The 22663-nt window shown below is 39.3% G+C and overlaps 1 protein-coding gene across 1 annotated transcript; it reads left to right on the top strand.

The window, feature by feature from the left end:
- Positions 1-211: 211 nt before the first annotated feature.
- Positions 212-22337, top strand: GTSCR1 (Gilles de la Tourette syndrome chromosome region, candidate 1). Its single transcript, XM_014457605.1, is given in 4 exon segments — positions 212-257; positions 618-703; positions 15901-16031; positions 22187-22337. Coding segments are annotated over 4 exon segments (414 nt in total).
- Positions 22338-22663: the final 326 nt, after the last annotated feature.

The following is a 22663-nucleotide window of genomic DNA, read 5'->3' as shown; positions in this document are numbered from 1 at the left end:
CTTCCAGATCACTATTTTAAATTAAGGATTTTAAACTCTCTCCTTTACATACGGCTTTAGAGCTAAGCAATGAATAGGGAAGATATGACCTCACTGAAAAAGGACATCCTAGATGAAAATATTAGAAAGTACTCTGGGAATTTCTCTATGAGCTTGGTACAGGGTCTGAATGAAACACCTGAGAATTCGACACCAGGGGAGAGTCCGTGACATGGTGGATCCAGCCATCACCTGTGCTGAATTCCAGAGCAGTCAGAGTAAGAGAAGGGAGTCATTTAACTATGTGAACCATCCTGTTTACTTTTAAATAAAAGAATGACACCTGGTAATACAAATGGTCTCTGGAAGACTCAGGTTGTCAGTGCAGCTGAGGCCCCAGCTGGCTCCTGCGAGGCTGAGTTTCAGATGGAGACTAAATTCTCCTGGATTCAACTGAGCAGCCATGGGCACCAGCATGGTACCGGAATGGTGCTGAAAGCATCTACAACTTTAAGGATCTGCTGTCATTCCAATTCTGCCCTTCTAAACATGTCCAGAGAGAGGTGCTCTGCTTAATGCAAGAAGTACCGAGTTGAAGGCAACTTTTCCATGACATAAAAATTCCCTCAATTGAACAGGCTCTGTGAGTGGCATTGATGACTTAGCAGTAGTCTTGATCTTGTTTGTTCTCCATCTTCATAAACAATACCGTGAACTCCACATCGTAAGTTGAGCGAGATAGTGCTCTCTGTAGCCATGGTTCCAATGAGGCCATTATTTCCATCCTTTCTTTTTCCCAGCAATAAAGACAAGACAACAGAGACGACATAGCCTCACTTTCTGGGCATTTTTCAGGAGTAGTTAATGGAACAGGGACACTTGAGTGCGTGGCCACTTGGGGATAAAAAACTGAGCATTTGTTAAAGTTGCATCAATGAGCATATTCATGGTCTCAGATTGATATCTAGCAGATGGATAACTGCAGACTTGAGGGATTATACACAAAGGCGTCCTTCGTGCCAGGCCCCATGCCAAGCATGTTACTGACACAATTTTATTTATTTAATTCTTAAAATGTATCTTGGGATAAGCAAATCTATAAAAGGGCAACTAATTTCCCCCAAATCACAAACCGAGTAAAAGACAGACTTAACAACTCTAACACGAATCTGTCTCACTTAAAACCTTATGATCTTTTCACCATACTACTGCTTCGAAATATGTATTTTGTTAAATTCTGAAAACTACTAAACTTGCAAGAGATTTCATGTGTTCTTACATCTATTTGGAAACCTGTACAGAAAAGTTTAATAGAAGTAGTAGAAAATGATTATGAGAAAATATTTTGGAGAAAAATGGGCTAGATGTTTAAAGAAGTGCCATCAACCCTATGAGAACAGACTTTCTGTGGTTACGGTGAGTGAGCTAGTCAGAGACCATCCTGCTCTTTATTTCAATGAACCTGGGCTCCGTCAGAAAGACAGGACCTGGTCACAGGCAACTCAGGAGAGTCCCACAAAGAGAGAGTTTGTAAAGTAGAGAGACCCAGCAAGCAATAATGGGTTGCCTGTCACCAGGAGGAGGCCTGCTTGTCAGGGAGGAAGCCCTATGTTCCTTATTTAAGGAAAACACATGAAATTAACTGCTCATGATGAGGTCATAGGATTCCTTTATGCAGGAACAGAGGGTCCAGTGCCTGAGCTCCTGGCCACAGCTTTTCCTCAAGGGACCAGTGACATACTATTTTAATATCTGACTATTGCCTAATAAGTATTATGTATACACTAGAGGACCGGTGCATGAAATTCATGCACTAGAGGGGGTGGGATCCCTCAGCCCGGCCTGCCCCTTCTCATAGTCCGGGAGCCCTCAGGGTATGTCCTGCTGACAGCTTAGGCCTGCTCCGGGGGAGCAGGCCTAAGCCGCAGTCTGGCCTCCTTCTGCAGGAAGCAACCGGCCAATCAAGGGAAGGCACTGCCCCCATCACCCCCTCATTGCTGCTGCCTCTGGCCTCCCTCTGTGGGAGGTGACCCTGCGATCAGGGGAAGGCGACACCCCCATCACAATTCTGCTGCTGCCACTGCAGGCCATGAGGCTGCCTGAGCCTCAGCCATTGCAGCCACTGCAGCTTGCCTGAGCCTCGCCAGGCCCTCATTGCCTGAGCCTCAGCCCTCGCAGTGGTCAGCCCTGGGCAAGCAGCAGCCACCATCACGTCCCCAACACTGCAAGTCCCCGCCTCCATCCCCGATGCTGCAAGTTCCCGCCCACCCACACTGGTCGTTACTGTGATGGCATCCCAACCAATTTGCATATTACCCTTTTATTAGTATAGCTGTTGTATCCATCATCTGTGATGAGGCTATAAAATCTTAATTAGGAAAATCTTTGGAAGGAAAATGAATATAATTGGTATTTGGTAGTAATTTGGTTGGAAGCATCAATAGGGAAACTTCTTTCTACTCTAACTTATTGGGAAAGTCACCTACTGAATTCCAGTACATTTAGGCAGTTTGCCTAGGGATTACACACCTTAAGAATCTTTTTGTCATTACCTAATCTGAAATTTTGATCTGATCCTATGAAGTCTTCCCATAGTCATGAAGGAGCAACATGGATACATAATACTTAGTAGGCAATAGACATATATTAAAAAACTATGTCGCTGGTCCCCTGAGGAAGAGCTGTGGCCAGGAGCTCAGGCACTGGCCCCATCTGTTCCTGCATAAAGGAATCCTCACCCTCCTGTTCTCAGAACCTGCCAACACCTCCCGCTGGCCAAGCACAACCAGAAGCCAGAAGGCAACAGCATCCCCTTGAAGGTCAAATTCTGCCAGGACAGCACAGGACAAAGAAGGGTGAAGAGCATGTAGATCTGGAGGAGCAAGTGAAGAATACCCAAGTCAACCCCCAGTAAACGCTCCTGACCATGAGAGACCTTTCCCCCAACAGGTTTGAAAGGAGTGAGTAGAAGAACAAAAACACAGCCAAGAATGACCACCACATGAACATGAGCACAAGACGGGCTACTCTGCCTAACTTTACATTAACAACATGCTTTATAATCTACAGAGGAATTATGATCCCAATTTTACAGAGGAAAAGACTGAGGTCCAGAAAAGTTAAATAAATGGCCAAAATTCATATGACTGGCAAGTGGCAGAACTGTGACTTGAAATAAGGTTGTCTGATTTCAGATCAGATGCTTTTCTGTAGGGAACCCACCCCCAGCAAAATATGAGGGGCTGTTTGATTCTCACTGGCCTGAGATGCAGCCCTACTAAGGAAAACTAGATTTTAATCAATCCTGTTGTGTCTAGACTAGAAATGGCAGACGGTCCTTCAGACTTCAGTATACAAGAAACCAATTAAGTAACGGGGCATCTGAACTAGTCACCAAGTTTGTTTTTCCTTTGTCTTCTCATCTGTTAGAGACACACACTGATAGAAAATGTGCCACCCAGGCATTTTTTCTCTTTGCCAGAGGCATTTCTGCCACTTGAGAGAAGAGACTGTCATTTATATAAACTGGAGTGGTTAATATTTATGCACAGTTGTCTGCCCCAGGACAACTTGAACTAATTTTTACAGTATAACTAGCAATGTGCTTTATAAAAATAAGATAAAAAATATATACCACCAAGCTGTTTTTATTTGGCCTCAATAAACTTCTCTTCCATGAACCTCCTTTAATTGCCTAACAATCCTCAAGAGGAAAGATTTTATGTTTCTTATCTTAAGGAAAACACACACATGGAATGGACTTCTCTATCACTTTGTGGTGGGTCCGTACTCTCTTAATTAGAAACTCTTTTGAAGGAAAATGAATAGAGGAAGGTCACCTGCTGAAATTCCAGTGTATTTATGCTACTTGCCTAAGGATTACACACACTAAATATCTTGTTGGTCAGTACCCAATCTTCAATTTTGCTCTCATTCTACCAAGTCTTCCTATAATCATGAAGAAGCAATGCAGATCTATAATACTAATTAGGCAACAGACATATATTAAAATGATAACTATGAAATGGTCATTGGGCACTATTGAGAGGAGCGAATGAAGAAGGTACAAGGACAACAAAAAACACACATATGAACATGTACACACATATACACATACATGTACACATACACACAGATCATCTTTGAACCAAGAGACTTCACTGTCTGATGAGATGAATGAAAACCTCTTACAAGCTAATAGATGAGACAGAGATGCAAAGAAATAATTAACTTGCAGAATGCATGCACTGCTGTGCCATTTTCTTGGTAACTCACACAAAGACAATCCAGTTTTATATAAGGACATATATATGCATAATGTATAAATAGAAACAGCCAGATATAATATTCTCCCACGCTGAGATGAGTGGTTATATCCAAGGAGTGTGGAAAGAAAGAATTGAGGGTAATGGTCAAAGAGATTTTATACTCATCTATAATACTTCAACTTTTATAAGATGAATCTATTATTGTAAATGTTGTGTATGTTTCAAAACCTTTACAATAACACAAACACTCTAATAGTGGTGTATACAATGTTCTATTAGTACAGATGAAGAGACCATTAAATGTGTTTGTGCAATCATGGAAGCCCTCTTAGAGGAGGTTTCATTTGAATTTATTCTTAAAGATAAATAGAAATTCTCTGATTAGAAATATGAGGGTGGAGGCATATTAAGGAAAAGAATATGCAAAGACAAAAAATTGAACAAAATATGGTGTGTTTGTATTGTGATATGGTTACAGGTAGAATGTATGTGCAGAGAAGAGAAAATGATGGAAGAAATGAGTTATATTAGTATAACCAATGGACACAGACACTGGGGCGGTGGGGGCTTGCCCAGGGTGGGAATGGCTGGTGGGTGGGGGTGGGGGGGGCAATAGGGGAAAAAGGAGACATAAGTAAAACTTTAGACAATAAAAAAATGAGTTATTGTGTTTCTAAGTTGCTTGCTGGCAAGACAAAAGAGTTTAGAATTAGGACTATCAACTTTTAACTCATGACTCCTTAGATAAGCAGAAACATTCCTTACCTTCCTTTAATTTTAATTGAACTTTCAAAAATAATGAAACAAATGAACATAGCTTTAGAATTACATACATACATACAATTGAATCATATGATCTGCTTACTGGTACAGTTTTCTATTCTATGAATCATGAAAGACAGAAACGCAGTTCAAGTTCAGTATGGGCCCATTTATACTGCCTTATTCCCATAGCCAACAATAGGAGTAGAGCAGCCTGACTACATACAGATGAAAAAAAAAAAACACAATATATTAGTCAAAGCCTCACAATCAAATTCTAAAATATACTTTCCAGAAATTAATGATGGCAAAATGATGAAATATTAATTTTTAAAATTTAAATTTTTCTCTGGACATTTGACAAAAGCTGAACTTTTCTGAGCTGGGCTTTGCAAAGCCTCCCTCTCAGCCAAAGCATCGGAGACTGCAGCCTCACGTCCGGATCTGTTCCTCCCAGATGAGATGTGCTTTCCTCCCTCCATCACTGTCAACACCAGGGCCCTCTGAGACCTTCATTAAGGACCAGGCATTTGCTGCTGCATGTTTTTAAATCTATGGCTGGAACTTACATACAGATGCTGTAGGATTTTTCCACTCAGTTTCAGATCAACATATTCAAAGCTCAAATATATTTGCCAAATATGCTAAGTTCTTTGGAAAATTACCATTTTTTGAGGTTTAAAGCATTTGGTATTTTCCCCTGATGTTCCAAAACCAGAGCCACTTCAGGTCCTAAGTCTGGGCAAGAATACGTATTTCCCTTTGACGAGACTGTGGCATGTTTTCCACGGGCTCACTTCAATAATTTACAAGCAGCCTCTTCCAGGTCTCTTGAGTCCACCTTCATGGTCCACCAAATTATACATTTTTAAACTTTTTTAAAATATATTTTTATTGATTTCAGAGAGGAATATATAGAAACATCAATGATGAGACTCATTGATCGGCTGCCTCCTGCACACACCTCACTGGGAATAGAGCCTGCAACCCAGGCATGTGCCCTTGATCAGAATAGAACCCAGGACCCTTCAGTCCGCAAACCAATGCTCTATCTACTGAGCCAACCCAGCTAGGGCATTTTTAAATTTTTTAACACTGAATGTTTACCCCCAAGAAAAGCCAGTTCATTGGGTGGATGGACAAAAAGGAAAGGTTTTGGAATGGCATCTATCACCTGCTCCCCCATCATCCATCTAGGAAAGGGGTGCTCACAAGCCTGGGTGGACATACTTCTGGAAGAATCTGTGATAATGGGTCCTCCTGGAACAGGGCTCACCTGGGCACACATCCCCCTCCCACCAGCTAGCCTGGGGGCAGGGCAATGTGTCTCAGTGCATCATGCTAATGAGAGATTGTGGTGTCAATCACAGTAGAATGTGGTAGGGCTGTAATTTTTTTAGTAGTGCCTGTCCTTCCTGCCTGTCCGAGAGAGTAAACCAGTTTCTGAGCGAGCTATTAAAGTAGACAGTAAAGGGGAATAAATTGCATTAGTGATTTTCTTCGATGACTCTGGCAGAGTACAGAGGATCTAAGTATCATTGGACCAACTTTTATCTTATTTACAGAGAAAGGTGGAATAACTCAGAATATTTTAAGTGTTTTGATTTATACCACATTAGGACAAAATACATTCATTACATCAATTGTAAAAATGAGTAAGCCCTTGGCTTCATTGTGTTTCCTCCCTAAAATAAAGTGTCTTCTGAAGAAATTCCCAAACACAGAGGCGAAACAGCTTCTTTTTTAAAATTTCAAGTCCAAAGGGAAGATAATCATAACCTGAATTTTAAAAATTCTGGTAGATGTTAAAGGATGTCATTATGGAAAATAAGTAAATTCGAAGCAGAATGATACACATCATTTAGAATCTTCACACTACAACGTGAGCATGTTACTACTCCACATCAGTTTGTAATTAAGCTCATAGATGGCAGGAGTGAACTCTTCACTTGGATCCATAGACAGGGTTTTCAAAATTAATATTTGGTAGTGACCAATCTAATGTGTTCCAGAAAGAAGAGCTGTGTATTTCCTTTGACTTTCCACCAAAAATCCCTATTACAAAGCTAGCAAAGCTTGTATTTCATCAGTTAAAATGCCAAACATCATTTTCTTAAATTAATTCAAAAAGGATTTTATTCAACTGCAAGGCTATCATCAGCTTTTATTGTGATCTTCAGGGCTTGACACACACACAGATTTTTCCCGCAGGTTGTATTTTAGCCATCTATGCATAAAGTAGAGCTGGGAAAATTTTGTTTTTTCTGTAAAATTCATCACAATGAATAGCATAAAGTAATGATGTCATTCTTGGCATATGTTATAGTTTAATACACTAAATTATTAATTCCGTGCTTGAGTACTGTGATAGTTTTAAGCATCAACTTGGCTAGATCATAGTACCCAGATATTTGTCAAATGTCATCCTAGATGTTTCTGGGAAGGTACTTTTTAGATGACATTAACATTTAAATCAGTAGACTCTGAGTAAAGCAGATTGCCCTCCATAATGTGAGTGGGCCTCATCCAATCAGCTGACGGCTAGTTTCTGTCAGTGATTAGTGGAAGTCTTCCAAGCATATGTTCTATACTGAGTAATGAAAAGGGAACTTTGTGTTTATTTTCAGTATATATCTCTATCTACAGTCTATTATCAGTCAGCAACTGGTTATGCCCACAATAAGTATAATTTTTTTACACTGATAATCTTCTGATATTTAGCTAGCAAAGCCAGGATGAAAACTACAGAGGAAAGCTGGCACACTTCTCAGCATTTATAGTTGCTTTTCATGTACAAATTAGAGTAGAAAACTTAAATTTTATTTTTACATAAATAGCCAAAAACGATCAATAGTGACCATGCAGAAGAATATTATTTGTTAAAAATAAGCCAGTTGCTAGGTAGTAACTGAGTTGATTTAATGGTTCAGGAGGCCACCAAGCCTAGGCTCCTTCAACACCCTTCAGGGATTGGGTTTGTCCTCACTCAGGCTTGTCACTTTATTGTCACAAAACAGCTGCCTTGACTCCAGGCATTATTCCCAACACAGGAAGCAAGGGGTTTATCAGAAAAAAAAATTTCTTCTCATTACAAGTCTCTCTCTTCTCAAAAAGCAAGATTTTCCTAAAAAGCTCATCAGACACAAAATTGCTATGATTCTAAGACCAACTATTATTTGTCCACCCAAAGCTAAAGACTTTGACATGTGAACAAAACTGGAGTTTTGTTGGTAAGAAAGAATAGAGGCATGAACACTGGCTGAGTGGCCCACCAGCCAACCATATCTACCCGCATAAGTCAGTAGACATTTATCATATCACATACTCACAAGAACATTATCTGTAATTCATAAAAATGCACACTCTTTGTAACAATAGGATTTATATCAAATTCTCATTCTATAGTCAGCATATTTCCGGTTGCTATGAAAATTTTGCTAAGGGTTACTTCTTTTGTCTTTATTTAGTATTCATTATTTTAATTTACATTACAAAATCTTATAGGAGTTTACATGTATCCAATATGAATTTATCCAATTGTGTGAAATTTCTCAAACCACCCCAGACCTATATTCAGACATGTTTTCTCCACACCAGGCAAAGATTCAGTCTAATATAATGTTGCCTAAGTTTGGTAAGTGGAAAATGGCAAACACGAATGACAGAATGTAGGGGAAACCAGAAGCCAGTTAGAATGTGGGGAAGACACTCCACCAAGAGAGAGATTTGGGAAAGGATACAGCTGTGTCACTGTCCGCACCACTTTCATTCCTGAAAGCATTTAAAGCAAGACACCAAAAGCTACCCAGTAAGGAGGCTAAAAATGATTGCCAGGTCAGTAATAACTACCCAAGTTCTGCTGATCTGAAGATTCTAAACACTTAAAGAATATGCTAATACTGCTTAGCTGTGGGTGTTGACTTCAGCTAATTTACTTTCTGGGATATTAAGTGATGTTCATTACGGCAGCATGGAGACTAAGACAAAAGTTATCGAGAATGAAGCTTTACATTACATGCATAATAACATGCCTGGTTATGCTAGGCCACACTCTGCTTTCCGGGCAAGATTTTGTTTTATCAAGAAAAAAAATCTGAATTGCTTGGAAAAGAAAGGTATTCAGGAATGATTTGAAAGTCTCAGAGAATTTCTTCTAACTACAGTGAAAATACCGCTTCCATCTTCAACATAATCACTGACCTATATCCAACTTGTTCTCTAATGGCTATCTTCTTAGCAGTTGGTGTAACTAACCTAGCTCAGAAACAACACATCTGTAACCTACAGGAAAGGAGTCGGCCGCACCCATCCCCTTTGCCCATGACCACATGCCACCCTCTTAACCACAGTGTGGGTGTGCCATCCACTTTTCTAAATCTGTCCTTTTCTAAATCTGTCTTGTGACTGCAACCTTTCAAAGACAGCAATGCAGAAATGCAGGATACTGAGCTTTGTGTGTGGATTTTGTTATAAATCAGTGTGATCAAAGACTGATTGATTAGAGTTTCAGCTCATCTCCAATTATTCAAAAACTAAAATATCCCACTAAAAATCAGAGAAGAGTGGCTCCTAGCCCAGAAGGCCTGCACTGAACAAACCCATTCTAGACATGATTAGGGACAGATGTGGTCATTAGTGTATAATTCAGCTTCAGGTTAAGAGGGGTTCCTCCATGATATGGATGTGCTGAACAAAAGCCTAAACCCAACCCAACTCTCAGTCATTGGAACACATGAAATTCCGAGGGGCAAAGCCAGCACCTTTCCTACCGTCTGATCTCTCGCCCAGCTTCAGTCAGCAGTGAGACCAGGTGCCTCACAAATGTCTGCCCTGCAGCCCTGGCTGCCCCACCTGTAAATTTCAAATGAGGTCTTCATTTGGTCGTAGTACAGAGAGAGTGAGAAGACGCACATGAGAGCTGACTGAGAAGCCCTGGTGCCACACTGCCTGTCTCCGTGCTGCAATGTGGGGAAATTTCCTCATGTCACTTTCCATCTCAGTGACCGTGTCCTCTTCAAATGGACCCTTTTGTCTAAAACTTCCCCCTAACTAACTTTATTTGACACTGAAGTAGTAAATAATAGATGTGAAACGTTTCACATGTGTGCTAAAAAAAATGTTACAAAATAAAGTTGTATAGTGCCTCCAGCTATCATTATAATTGAACAGCAGAGAATAGTTCAAAATATTTCGAAAAAAGATTGTTATGAAACATCTGCATGTCAACAGTGATTTTCTTGTAGAGTTTTGACTTTTTGGTGCTTTCCCAAGTGTCTCCCATCAGCATACATGTCTTGTCTTTCAAGAAACATATATTCTTCCAATATTTTGAATAAAATGATATATCAACTTGTGGTACATTTTTAAAGGGTGGTGTGCAATGTTCATAGAACTAGGTGACTCTGGCAAATATATTCAGTCTACCTGGAAAGAAATTGGCATGTCCACATGTAAATCATTCCACTCATTGGTGCAGTACCACCCTTATATTTCCACATCTCTCCCAAAGAAGAAATGTTAAATGTGGATGAAATTTCATGCACAAAGCAATGTTGGGCAAACAATGTTGATTGTTAGACCATATATGATCATGAAAAAAAAACCCTAAAATCATGTATGATCATTTAAAATGCCCCAAAACAGTAAATGACTAAATAAATTGAAATGTGCCCATACTGTGAAATCATAAAAACATTTATATTTCTAGAAAACTTATTTTTTTCATGGAAATGTTTAAACATGCACAAAGTACAGATAATGGTATCTGAATTCCTGAACTCCCATCAGTTATCAGCATATTACCTGGTTTACATCATTTACACTCCCATTTACTTCACCCTCCTCCAACAAATTCTTCTTTCTTTTTTTAAAATTTAAATATAGTTGGTATATAATCTTATGTTGGTGATATTATTTTGAGTGTACAATATAATGACTGAACATTTTTATAACTTGCACTGTGATCACTCCACTAATTCCAGTAATCATCATGTCACAAGCACATTTTTCACATCAAATCATTTCATGCATAAATTCTTCAGTATGTGTGTGCTTCCAAGACAAGAGCTTTTACAACGGTATCACAACATCATTACTAGACTTAAAAAATTGATAACTTCTTAACATATTCAAATATCCAGTCAATGTTATGAAGAATTTTAATTCTTTTCATGACATGGGAAACTCTTATATATTCAAATACATAAAAACAAGTAAGAAATTATAGGAATATGAGTGCATTCTTAAATTTAATATGCATCATTTTGGCTCTCCACAGACCCCTAAGAAGAAACCCAACTTGTCACATTTCTGGTGCCCTACCTGGAACCTACCTATGGGGGCGCTGTGGGTATGTGAGCATGGGGGGTGAGCCAGCCCACTCCCAGCCATACCTCCCAAATGAGCTGTGCTGTTCTCTGCAGACGTTCTCTGCAGACCACTGTGTTTAGCTATACTTGATGGAAAGACTATACTGTATGGGAAGATACAGATGCACATTTGGGGATTTCCAAAATCCTTGTAAAGTTTTCTCCCCAAATCTCATAGATATAGCACAGCAAAATGTTTAATACATTTTCTTTCTATTGGGGAGATCATGCATTCATATTTGTTTATTGAATCTTTTTCTTCTTCCATTTAAAAACACAGGGTAAACCTATCACCTGGCACTCCAGGTTGCTGTGAGAAGTAAATGAGCAAAGCTTGCCAGGCTTTTACCACCTGGCACCTAGAGCCTGGTGAGTCCTTAGAAATGGAGGTAATCATGAGGCCACACACTGTGTCTAACTCGAGGATAAAAATATAAACAGCACTGGTCTTTCATATTGTTTTGACTTAACCCCTTGAAATCCCATCTTCTTTAAGTTCTTAAAGGCCATTATTTCACTGTTCTATTTAACATCCAAGGAAGAAACCTCATATACAAACTATCGTCAAAATAGAATGAAAAGGCAGTAGGACTACAGCAAATTTTAAATGAGTGACTAGAACCTTTTTGAAGCCATCATCCAGGTCTCTCCAACATAAGCCTGAGTGGTAGACATGTTGCTTGCTAATAATTATTTTTGATGAAGATATTCTAGGGATTTACAGTTACATGCAACTAGCTATAATAGACTGTATTAATGAGTGTAAAATGGAGAAAGATAAAAGATTTTGAGTTTGAATCTTTGAAAAATCCACAAATATAACAGAAGTAGGAAGTCAAAGTTGTGTCCCAGCTGTTTCTTGACTGGTATGAGACAGCACTTCCCCTGAGCCCTTCTTCCCCCCAGGGCCTGTGATTCAATAGTGATTGTGTAAGACAGGGCTGCCTATTAAATAGACTATATTTGGATCATGAAGCAGGTGGTGTAACCTGTCAGACACAATTCAGAAAATGCTGGTGGTTTGTAAATATGACTCTATAAAATAGTGCAAAATAAGTATATCCTTGACATTGCTTGTAAAGAGAAGGAAAAAACTCATTTCTAGCCTGCTGTCCTTAGAACTGTAATAGTCACAGGTGACTTAATAAGAAAAAAACAGCCCCAAAGAAACAGGTGCCTGGATGTGGATTGAAATGTTTTGAGAAGCAACGTTCAGTTTTGGGGATTCTTCTTGAAAGAAGAAATGCATACTTCCTCTAGCCTCTCTATTGCCACGCTAATTATGCCCACTTATCTGATACTTAAGACAGAGAAAGCTTTAAGTAAACCAAATTAAAATTCCCATGCTTGTCTAAGGAAGGAAATTCAGTGTACCTGTAGGACTGTCTCCCAGCTGTTTCCCCATGAACTTATGAACACAGTTCTCTCTCCGAATCTCATGTCAAAGCCAGCAGAAGATGGAATCATCCTTCCTTCTCTCAAGGCTGTGTATGTGTGCATGTATGTGTGCATATGTGTGTGCATGTGCGTGTGTATGTGGGTGTGCATGTGTGGGGTGTGCATGTCTGTGCGGGTGTGTGCATGCATATGCATGCATGTGCAGTGTGTGCATGTGTGTGCATGTGTGTTTTACTCTACAATCTATCTCCTTCCTTTTCTTATTCCTAATTTTATTTTATAATCATTATGAACATCTCACACTAGATTTCATACTAGAAGTCAGAAAGTGTTAAGCTCTTTAAAAGACACAAGCAAGTCTGTTCAGGGATTCAAAGAAAATGAAAATATTTCTCAAAGGGGAAAAAAATAAGAAAAGTTATTATGGTATGTAGAGTATGCAGGGATATTCCATTCATCTTGCATTTTATTCTCCATGACAGTTATTTTAAGAATTCTGGAACTGACTTCTCCTCTATTGCTTTTAGGCTCATCAGGAAGCCCAGAAAAGAAAAGCCAAAAAAAGAAAAAGAAACCCTTCCACTCACTTGAAAAAAGGTCTAAACATTCAGTACCATTCATCTCCATAAAATGCACTTAATGAAAGACTTCAATGAAAAAGAGCAATAATTACACGATTAGAAAATAATAAGCAGAGATGGCATGCACATTCTTTTCCAGCTCCCTCCTCCACATCCCAGGGCTACACTGAACCAATGCCTAAACCCCACTGATTTTTCCTGGAGATGGAAAACAATGGCATGGCATGAACCCAGGGCACAGAGCATCACACAGAAATCATTGCCCCTGAAGGTTTTAGGTGCACAGAGACCAGCCACAGATGGTAAATTCAGAAAAACACTAGAGCATCATGAGCCCTGAGTCAACCATCCTCTCGACAGAAAATGGGACCCTTGCAAAAGCATTGATTAGTTTCTATGCAGAATTGCATTTCATCAGTGGCTGATGGACTTATGCAAATACCCTTTAGCTCAGTCAGTATTGAACACACCACACAAGACCTATAGAAACAACCAATCATTCTTCTCTAAATAATAACATTTTAACAAATAAAAACAAGTCCAAACCCAATGTGGTTAAGGAAAATATATTTTTATAAGTTAGCAACACTTACTTAAAAATTCCATTTGAAAATTTTCCATAACCAAAAGTAGGTGAAATTCACATTTCTCCCAAACTGCTGATGCACAGGTGTAGCTGCAGCCCGAGGGAGAAGGCATCTTGCTGACGCAGCCAGCTCCCCTGGAGGCTCACACTCCACTCCATGCCAGGTAGTTCTTCCACACCAGTCCCAGAAATCCTCACCTGCCCTTGGAACAAGATCTTTCCAAAGAAAATAGGAGCCAAGCAATTAAAATTAAAAGAGAGCTAATTTCTCTTCATTTTACTGCAATGTGAGTGTAAATTATCACGTATATATATAAAGGGCTAAATGACCAACCATCCATCCGTCCATCCGACCAGCTGGCAGACCGACCAACCGGCTGGTACATATGACGCGCACTGGCGATTTAAAAATAAACGTTGACTTGCGCATGCGCGATACATACAAAGCTCTCGCACATTCATAAATTAAATGAAGACATTTTGGATATACTCAGTGGAGATTTTCACATCTACTTGAGTGATGATTCCATCGATTCAATGGATGATGCCAAAAAGGAAAATTTTCCCATCAAATTTCTTAATAGTATTACTTCTTCGGGAATGCCATGTCATAAATTAAAATCGAAAGTGGGTGCAATCATCGCACTACTGAGAAATCTTAATAGTAAATGGCGTCTTTGAAATGGTACTAGATTTATTAGCAAAAGATTTCAACGTAACATAATCGAAGCTGAAGTTTTGACAGGATCTGCGGAAGGAGAGGTTGTTCTGATTCCAAGAATTGATTTGTCCCCGTCTGACACTGGCCTCCCATTTAAATTAATTTGAAGACAGTTTCCCGTGATGCCTGCATTTGCGATGACTATTAATAAACCACAAGGACAAATCTAGACATAGTAGGAATATTCCTACCTGAACCCATTTTCGGACATGGTCAGTTGTATGTTGCTTTCTCTCGAGTTCAAAGAGCGTGTGACATTAAAGTTAAAGTTGTAAATATTTCATCACAAAGGGAATTAGTCAAGCACTCTGAAAGTGTTTTTACTCTTAATATGGTATACAGGGAGATATTAGAATAAGTTTAATCAATTTATCAGTCATTGTTTTTATCAATGTTGTTTTTATATCATGATTTTGTTGGTTTTATATATCTTTGTTATCATATCATGTTATTATTTATTTATTAATCAATTTATATATTATTTTCATATACATTTTACTATTTTTTTTTCATCTCTGACACTTCAATAGAAAGAGAGAATAGCAATATTAAAATATTTCTTCTAATTAATTTCCTTTCAATGTGAATGTATCCATGCACTGGGCCACCAGTATTGTTTAAAGTCATCATGTTTGCATCCCTATTTCATCATCATTGATTTTATTATCATCATTAATATAATGCTCACAGGACTGTACCAGAATATATCCAAAAAGCATAAGAGCCATGACCGGATGGCTCAGTTTGTTGGAACATCGTCCCGTACACCAAAAGGTTGTGGGTTCAATTCCCGGTCAGGGCATATACCTAAGTTGCAAGTTCAATCCCTGGTCAGGGGATATATGTGGGCAGCCAATTGATATTTCCCTCTCACATTGGTGTTTCTCTCTCTCTCTCTCTCTCTCTCTCTCTCTCTCTCTCTCTCTCTCTCTCTCCTCTCTCTGTCTCTCTCCACCCCTTTTCCTCTCTCTCTAAAAATATCATTAAAAACATATCCTCAGATGAGGATTAAAAAAAGAAAGTTTAAGATTAAGTATGTACATCCTCTAAAATTTAAACCTCACATAAATTATTAACAACACAAATACTGCCTCTTGTAAATTAAGATTACATATGAATTAAATGCTAAGTAGGACAATTTTCAATCAAAATTGGATTAGTACAACTCAGTTCACAGCCCCATTTCACTGTGTCCAGTCAGGACAACCCATCACGCTGGGGGTCGGCATGAGAGCAGAAAGGAAGGAGAGAGGAAGGAGAAGTCTGAGTGGCTTCCATTACAGAAGGTGAAGAATCACCACTTGCCACTTGCTTGCAAGTGTTCTTGCTCCTCTGGTTCACTGTTCCTATTCATTCGTGTGTGTGTGTGTGTGTGTGTGTGTGTGTGTGTGTGTGTGTGTGTGTCTGTCTGTCTGCATATATGTTTGAATATACCAAAACTTCCATTTTCTCTATATAATCAACATCCCACAGAGAATTTGAAGTAGGTGTCATTCCCACACTACTGTATGTAAGTCACCCCCACACCCTAAGAACTTTCTAAACACAAAAACGAAGCGAGCTGCAGAAGTCACAAAGGTGCACTATGAATGGGACTTAAGAATAACAGTAGCTCAGACAAGAGAGCTTATTTCTAGCTTATTTTAGGTTCAAAGGCTTACCAGAGAGAAGGAATCTGAGTGAGCCTCGAAGTATTAGGATAGGTGATAAAAGGTGTGGAAAGAAGTCAAAACACGAAGATTTGGAAGATAAAAATAAAAAGGTACATGATTCAAACACTTTGGTGTGATTACCATTATTTTCACTACTTATAATACTATCAGCACTGCTGTGACTGTTATTATGACTATGCATGTTGGGAAAGTCTATTGGAAAAAGTTAAAAGCAAAATCTTAAAGCTGAAACTTAAAAACCTAGCATGACGGCAGCAACTGGTTTGTGAAAAGGAAGACCAACAGAAAACATGCGGCAACTGGAGAGCAAATATGGAATGTGGAGGCTTAGAAATTAAAAAATAAACCTGACATGTTTATATTTTAACCTATAGATAACAGAAGTCACTGGAGGGTTTTATGCTGTGACTGATATGATGAAAAAGATGTTCCAAAAATATTAAATTGGTAGTGATGTTTGGATAAACCAGGGAGGCAACAGGACAAAACCTCAGTCAAATAAATGAGGTGTCTTCACTCTTAACACAAGACAAGTAACATGTTATGAAAGTCTCTACTTCCATTTTGGAAAAGACCAAGTAATTTTGATGAATCAAGGCATAGAAGAAAGGCTGTGGCATCAGGGTCAGACGTATGTGTGGCATTTCTCTTCATCAAAAGCTTCAGAGGCAGGTCCCTGTTCAATCATTAAACCTTTGTTCTCAATGTGTCATCACTCCATGGTGTCATTCTGGAATATCCAAGATGCGCGCAGGTCATGTGATTTCCATTAGTAGAATTTTGATCAATGAAGTATAGAGTCAGTGCTGTGAGCACAGCAGGGCCAGGGTGCTTGGAAGGGAGACACATGGGCTGCAAACTTCTGCAGATCAGGATGCCAAGTCCACGTGCTTTGGAAAATGCAGGTAATTTACACTAAGATGCCAGAGGCAGCATGGCCAAGGATCACCTCTGGTGCCCCTGACCCAGATATACAACCAGGCAGAGGCAGAGCTGAAATTTCCATGGTTCACACTATTCCATCCTGTTTAGTGTCTCTCCAAGAGCCTCGTTCTTACCCAGCTTTGCCTAACACCTCCTGTATCCAAAGTGACTTGCCAATGCTCCTATGTGATGATATTCCTCAAGTATTAGAGTGAAAACATCTATTCATTTTTAATAAATTACTAAAAATAATCATTTAGCTATTTATACCATCCTCTCCTTGTGTAAGGGGCTGAGCCAGTGCTCTGACATTTATATGAGAAAACAGGATCATAAGTTGGGAATTTAAAGCAAAGAGAAATGAAGAGGGGGAAAGAAGATGACAGGAATAAAGGTCATAAAAAAGATGCACGCTGTAATATGAGTCTGTGATGACGACCAGGTGTGTAGGGCTCATTCCAAGGGCTGGGGTATTAAAGCTACAGAAATGAGAAAACAGTAGGTGAATTGATAAGTCTGTGTATCTGCCTTCACTATGGATCTTTAGAAGACTGAACTGAAAGTAAAGCCTAAGTCAGTTAAAAACCTAGTATTTAAAGGGATAAAGTAGTTAAAATAAGTAAGAAAATAAGGCATAGCCTAAGGCTGCTGAGAAAGAGGAAGCAGAGTTCTGGGTGATTGTGGGGTCAGGGAGGTCAACAAGAACAGGCCCACAGTTCTCAAGGTGAATGGGACAAAGTGGGATCTGAGGCTTTACCAAGATGTCCAAGGCCACCTTGTCCAGTTAAGAGCTGGGGGAATTTAAGTTTAAACTTTTGCAAATTTCATCCTGAACCTCTTGGCAATCAAACCAAAGTAGAGAAGAAAGTCATATTCCACAACTGGTCCCTGCTTAATGCTGTTCTGCTGGATAATAATTGAATGTCTCACACACACACACACACACACACACACACACACACACACACACACTGGGTGTAATAAAAATTGGCACGTTTGGGATTGAAACCAAGCTAACATTTGCTTCTTAACTGCAGAGCTGTACACGGCCATCAGCGTGCTGACCCACTACTGAGAGGAAGCTCCAGTGAGGCACAGAAGCTTCCTTCACGCACCACCTACAGGCCTGGCTCTGAAAAGGGTTCTGCATTAATAGTCTGAGATATAATGACTTAAAGGACTAATTACAATGGTGAAGAGGAAAAAATGTTCAGGAAAAGTCAGTTTCTCTCTGGTACCAAGTCCTGGAGGATTTCTGTGCTGCCTGTGAAGTTCGAGCTGCCTACGTGGAGGTCAGCATCTCCCACATCAGCCAGACAGTAAATGTCTGAACAGCATTCCTCTGACCACATCCCTTGATGTGGGCATGAGCATAAAAGCAAGGAAAATTGTAAATATAAATGTAGTTTTTTAAAAGGCCAAAGCTATTGCCTGATTGTCTAAATGTGTGTTCTCTGGTGGTCTGACTTGATCTAAGAGGAAAATTTAGAACAGATTATTGCATATATTTCCAGGAATCTTGTAGAATGTTCTAGATTGATATCTAGGCTGAGTTCCTATAGCTTACAAGTTAAAAGCTCTTTGGAAAAATATTGCAGATAATCTATGCTGCCAATTAATAGATTGATTGATTTTGAGCATAAAGGATGAAAAAGAGTAGGATTTTAATCCCCATGCTTGAGTAGAAAATTCTGCAACTTACATACAGAGACGGGCAAAGGGGAGCTTGGCAGATATGGTCAAATTTTCTCGACAAACAAGACACAGGTCCACTCAAGCAGTAGGTCTCAAAGTTCTACACTATACAGCTTAGAAATAAGTATTCTATCCGGGGGAATTTTTAAAGCAGGTGTGCAAATTACCTATTTAAACCACTTAAAATTTTTTCAGTATTGCACCTAAAGGACCTCTAATTATAAGGAAGATAACTTCTTGGTGTACCTCCAAAATAAATTGGGTAAAAAATTAAATCCCAAGTAACTAAATGAGTTCAATAGGATTTTTGCTACAAGGCAATTACATTTGGAGAATGTCTGCCAAAAGTAATGAGTAGGTGTTCTCAGTGATTGATCTTCAGCCATTCTTGCTGAGAGGAGACTGCTCACAAACTGAGGCCACGCCCAGTTTTTTAAAGTCATGCCTTATATTCCTTTTTATTCTCAAGAGCAGCAGGGCATTCAGTGTCCAGAGCAGTCATGTGCCATCAAGAAGTAAGACAAAAAAAGAAGGGAGGGCAATTATCTATCACCTATGAAGAACAGTCCCACCTGTCTGAGGACAGATGCCCTCACTCTGTGTGCTGTGCGGAGTAGATATTGGTGCCCACCTAACACGGAGCCCAAGTTAAGAAGAGTTGGGATCCACATAGGCTCCCCACGTACCTCTCCCTGAGCTTATCATAAAACTGGGTCCATGCTTCCCAGCGTCAGGCGAGGTAGAAAAGCAAGCTCTGCTCCTTCTGTGTGAACAGGACTGATTCTTGCATCTGCTACAACTGCCAGAGTCCTTTGGCCTCTGTCACTGTCACATATCAGGAATCAAAGGTGACAAGAAAAATAACCTAAAATCTATGTCATTGGAGGGTATGTTTTTTGTTATTTTTACAAAAGAACAATAAACTTCTGTAGCCAAAGCAGCAGACAATAACACTGGCCTTCAGAAATGTTATTTTATAAGTTGACACCTGAAATGTGCTCTGAGGTTTTTCTTGAAAAAGGTCTCTACTGGTTTCTGGCCAAGGGTACCGTGAATCTCTGTAGGAGCTAAAGAAGTTGAGACGCCAATCTTCCAGCCCCTTTCCATAAACACAGCCCATGGAGCACCACCCTGGGATTTTTGGAGCTCTGGAAGCTGGTGAGGACTAGACACTGTTGTGCTGAGTTTCTGGGGAGTGATTCTGCTGTCCCTAACACACTATCTTCCTATTACTGCCAAGGCATGAGGGCATGAAAAAGCAAATTACATTGTCTTAGTATTGTCTGAAAAACTTAGAATAAAAGAGACACATTCTAAGCAAAAGTTAGTCCCATCAAGGACATTCAGGAAAGGTGCTGCTGATCCTAATATCATCTACTATTTTCAAGGTCTGCATTATTTGGACTTTGGTTAGAAGGGGTAAGACAATGAGAAGAAGATGACTACCCATTTAAATATGAAATTAAGTAATGCAACCATTGTGCATTCCTTTCATTGCTGGGACCTCACACGGTCACTTCAGTGCTGCAGTCATCTAAAAAAAAGTCCTTTTTAAGGGAAGATCAGTATGTGGCTTGCAAGGGGCAGATTATACAGTAGTTTTCTAATATAAAAAATTCAAACATTACCAGTATGTAGCATGGAACACAGAAGGCAAGGCAACTAAAAGAGATCCCTTAATGAGTCTAGTTTTATCCTCAATTTTTCTTTTTCTAAATATGTAACTTAAATTTCTTCTTCTTCTTCTAAAAACTCTTGGTCATACATCTATAGTTTCCAGTCAATACTTTGCCCTCTTAAACTCAAATTTACCAAACTTTAAATGGATCTTCAAAACTTTTCTCCATCAAATAAATGTTCTTTTGAACTCTTTCTTTTTCTGACCAATTAACTTTTTTACTTTCAAATAGTTCCTACAGGAGCAGCCCTTCTTACATGTTTAACCATCCTTGTGATGAGCAGAGTGAAGAAATAAAATGGAGTCACCATAGTCAAGCTGCTAAATTACTAAAATCATGTAGGTTGTAGTATGAGGAAACCATTCTATTCTTGTTTTAAGGAGCCTGGGAACTTAAACTTTTGAACTTTCCAGTCCTGCCTCAATGCCTGGATATCCATCTAACCTGCAGATAACCCCCTGGCTATCCCAAAGGATTAAAACTAGAATGTTCATGTATCCAGATAGCCTGACATTCATTATCCAGACCACCAGTCATTTAGAGGACCAGCACCTCAGACAAACCCACAGGCTAAAAATGCAGGACTGAGTCTTTTCAAGAATAGACTTTTTAGTATAAGAACTCTTAGCTTTTCTTCCTTCTTCAGAACACTCTGGGTCTTGACTCGTGTTTCTGGTTTGCAAACCCTAAGGCCCCTGAATAAATCTTTACCATTTATTTCTAGCAAAGCCTCCAGATTCTTTTTAGTTCATTCAATACTTGTCATCATAAATTCCCAGTATCATTTTCTAAGTTGAAAGACAACGAATATTCCTTCCTACAAATAACTTACAATTCATTTCAAGAGATATTCATATACACATAGTATATAGAAAAATAATAAAACCAGAAATTACTCATTCAGCAAAGACCTTCTAAGGCAGCGGTTCTCAACCTGTGGGTCGCAACCCCTTTGGGGGTCGAAAGACCCTTTCAGAGGGGTCGCCTAAGACCATCAGAAAACACATATATAATTACATATTGTCTTTGTGATTAATCACTATGCTTTAATTATGTTCAATTTGTAACAATGAAATTGGGGGTCACCACAACATGAGGAACTGTATTAAAGGGTCGCGGCATTAGGAAGGTTGAGAACCACTGTCTAAGGACAGTGTCTACTGTATAACTGAGGTAACCAAGGAAGTTTCTTTTTATAAAAAGTGGCACTTAATTGGGGTCTAAAGTAAAGAGAAGACTTTTATAAAAAGGAAGAAAAGACAATAGCCATAAGAAATGGCTATTTTTGACAGGGTTCAAAGAAGCCATACTCTTTCTAAGTTCCAGAAATAGAAATGACATCGGTTACAGTTTAGAAAACAGTGAGTCATCTAATTTGACTAAAAGAAAAGGTTTTCTAAACTTTCTTAATCATTGAGTTTTTACTAACCTTTTTTCTAGAATGTTCAGGACAGGAAATCTCTTCCCTCCAGTGATTTAACTACACTCATTTGAGGGAATTTATTAGACCAAAAGGAATTACTCATTTCTAAACAGTGTTTCTATACTTCAGGTTCTACAAAATCCAGGTGAGAAGCACAGGGAAGACTTTATCAACTTAGAACTTTGCTCCTTGTGTGGGTGCCAATGAGGAGAAATGAACCAGGGTAGAGAAACATCACTACCCTCTCTATTGTCAGTGGTATTATGAAATGATTAATTAAAACAACCACCTGTATGCAGTGCTCTCTAGTTATACAGCTGTCTCCCATGCCTGTTCATTCATCCTCACAATCACCACATGCTAGTATCATTATTTAGACCTAGGTAAGGCACATGTTAGTATCCCTACTAATGACAATATCTGAGGTTAAGTGCCATCTTTGGTCACCCTGTTGTAAATGACAGGCCAGGTTTTTATATCCAGCACTTGGACACTACAAATGCTCTTCCTCCAAGTTCAGTGAAGAACCCAGGCCTGTTTGGCACAAGTCAATGAGGCCACATTGCTCTTTCCTGCTGGTCCTTCCCTAACTGACATCTCCTATGA

This window comes from Myotis lucifugus, unplaced genomic scaffold, assembly GCF_000147115.1.
Source record: "Myotis lucifugus unplaced genomic scaffold, Myoluc2.0 scaffold_82, whole genome shotgun sequence".
NCBI classification, from domain to species: Eukaryota; Metazoa; Chordata; class Mammalia; order Chiroptera; family Vespertilionidae; genus Myotis; species Myotis lucifugus.
The sequence above is the reverse complement of the archived record's forward strand: the minus strand, read 5'-3'. Positions and strand labels throughout refer to the sequence as shown.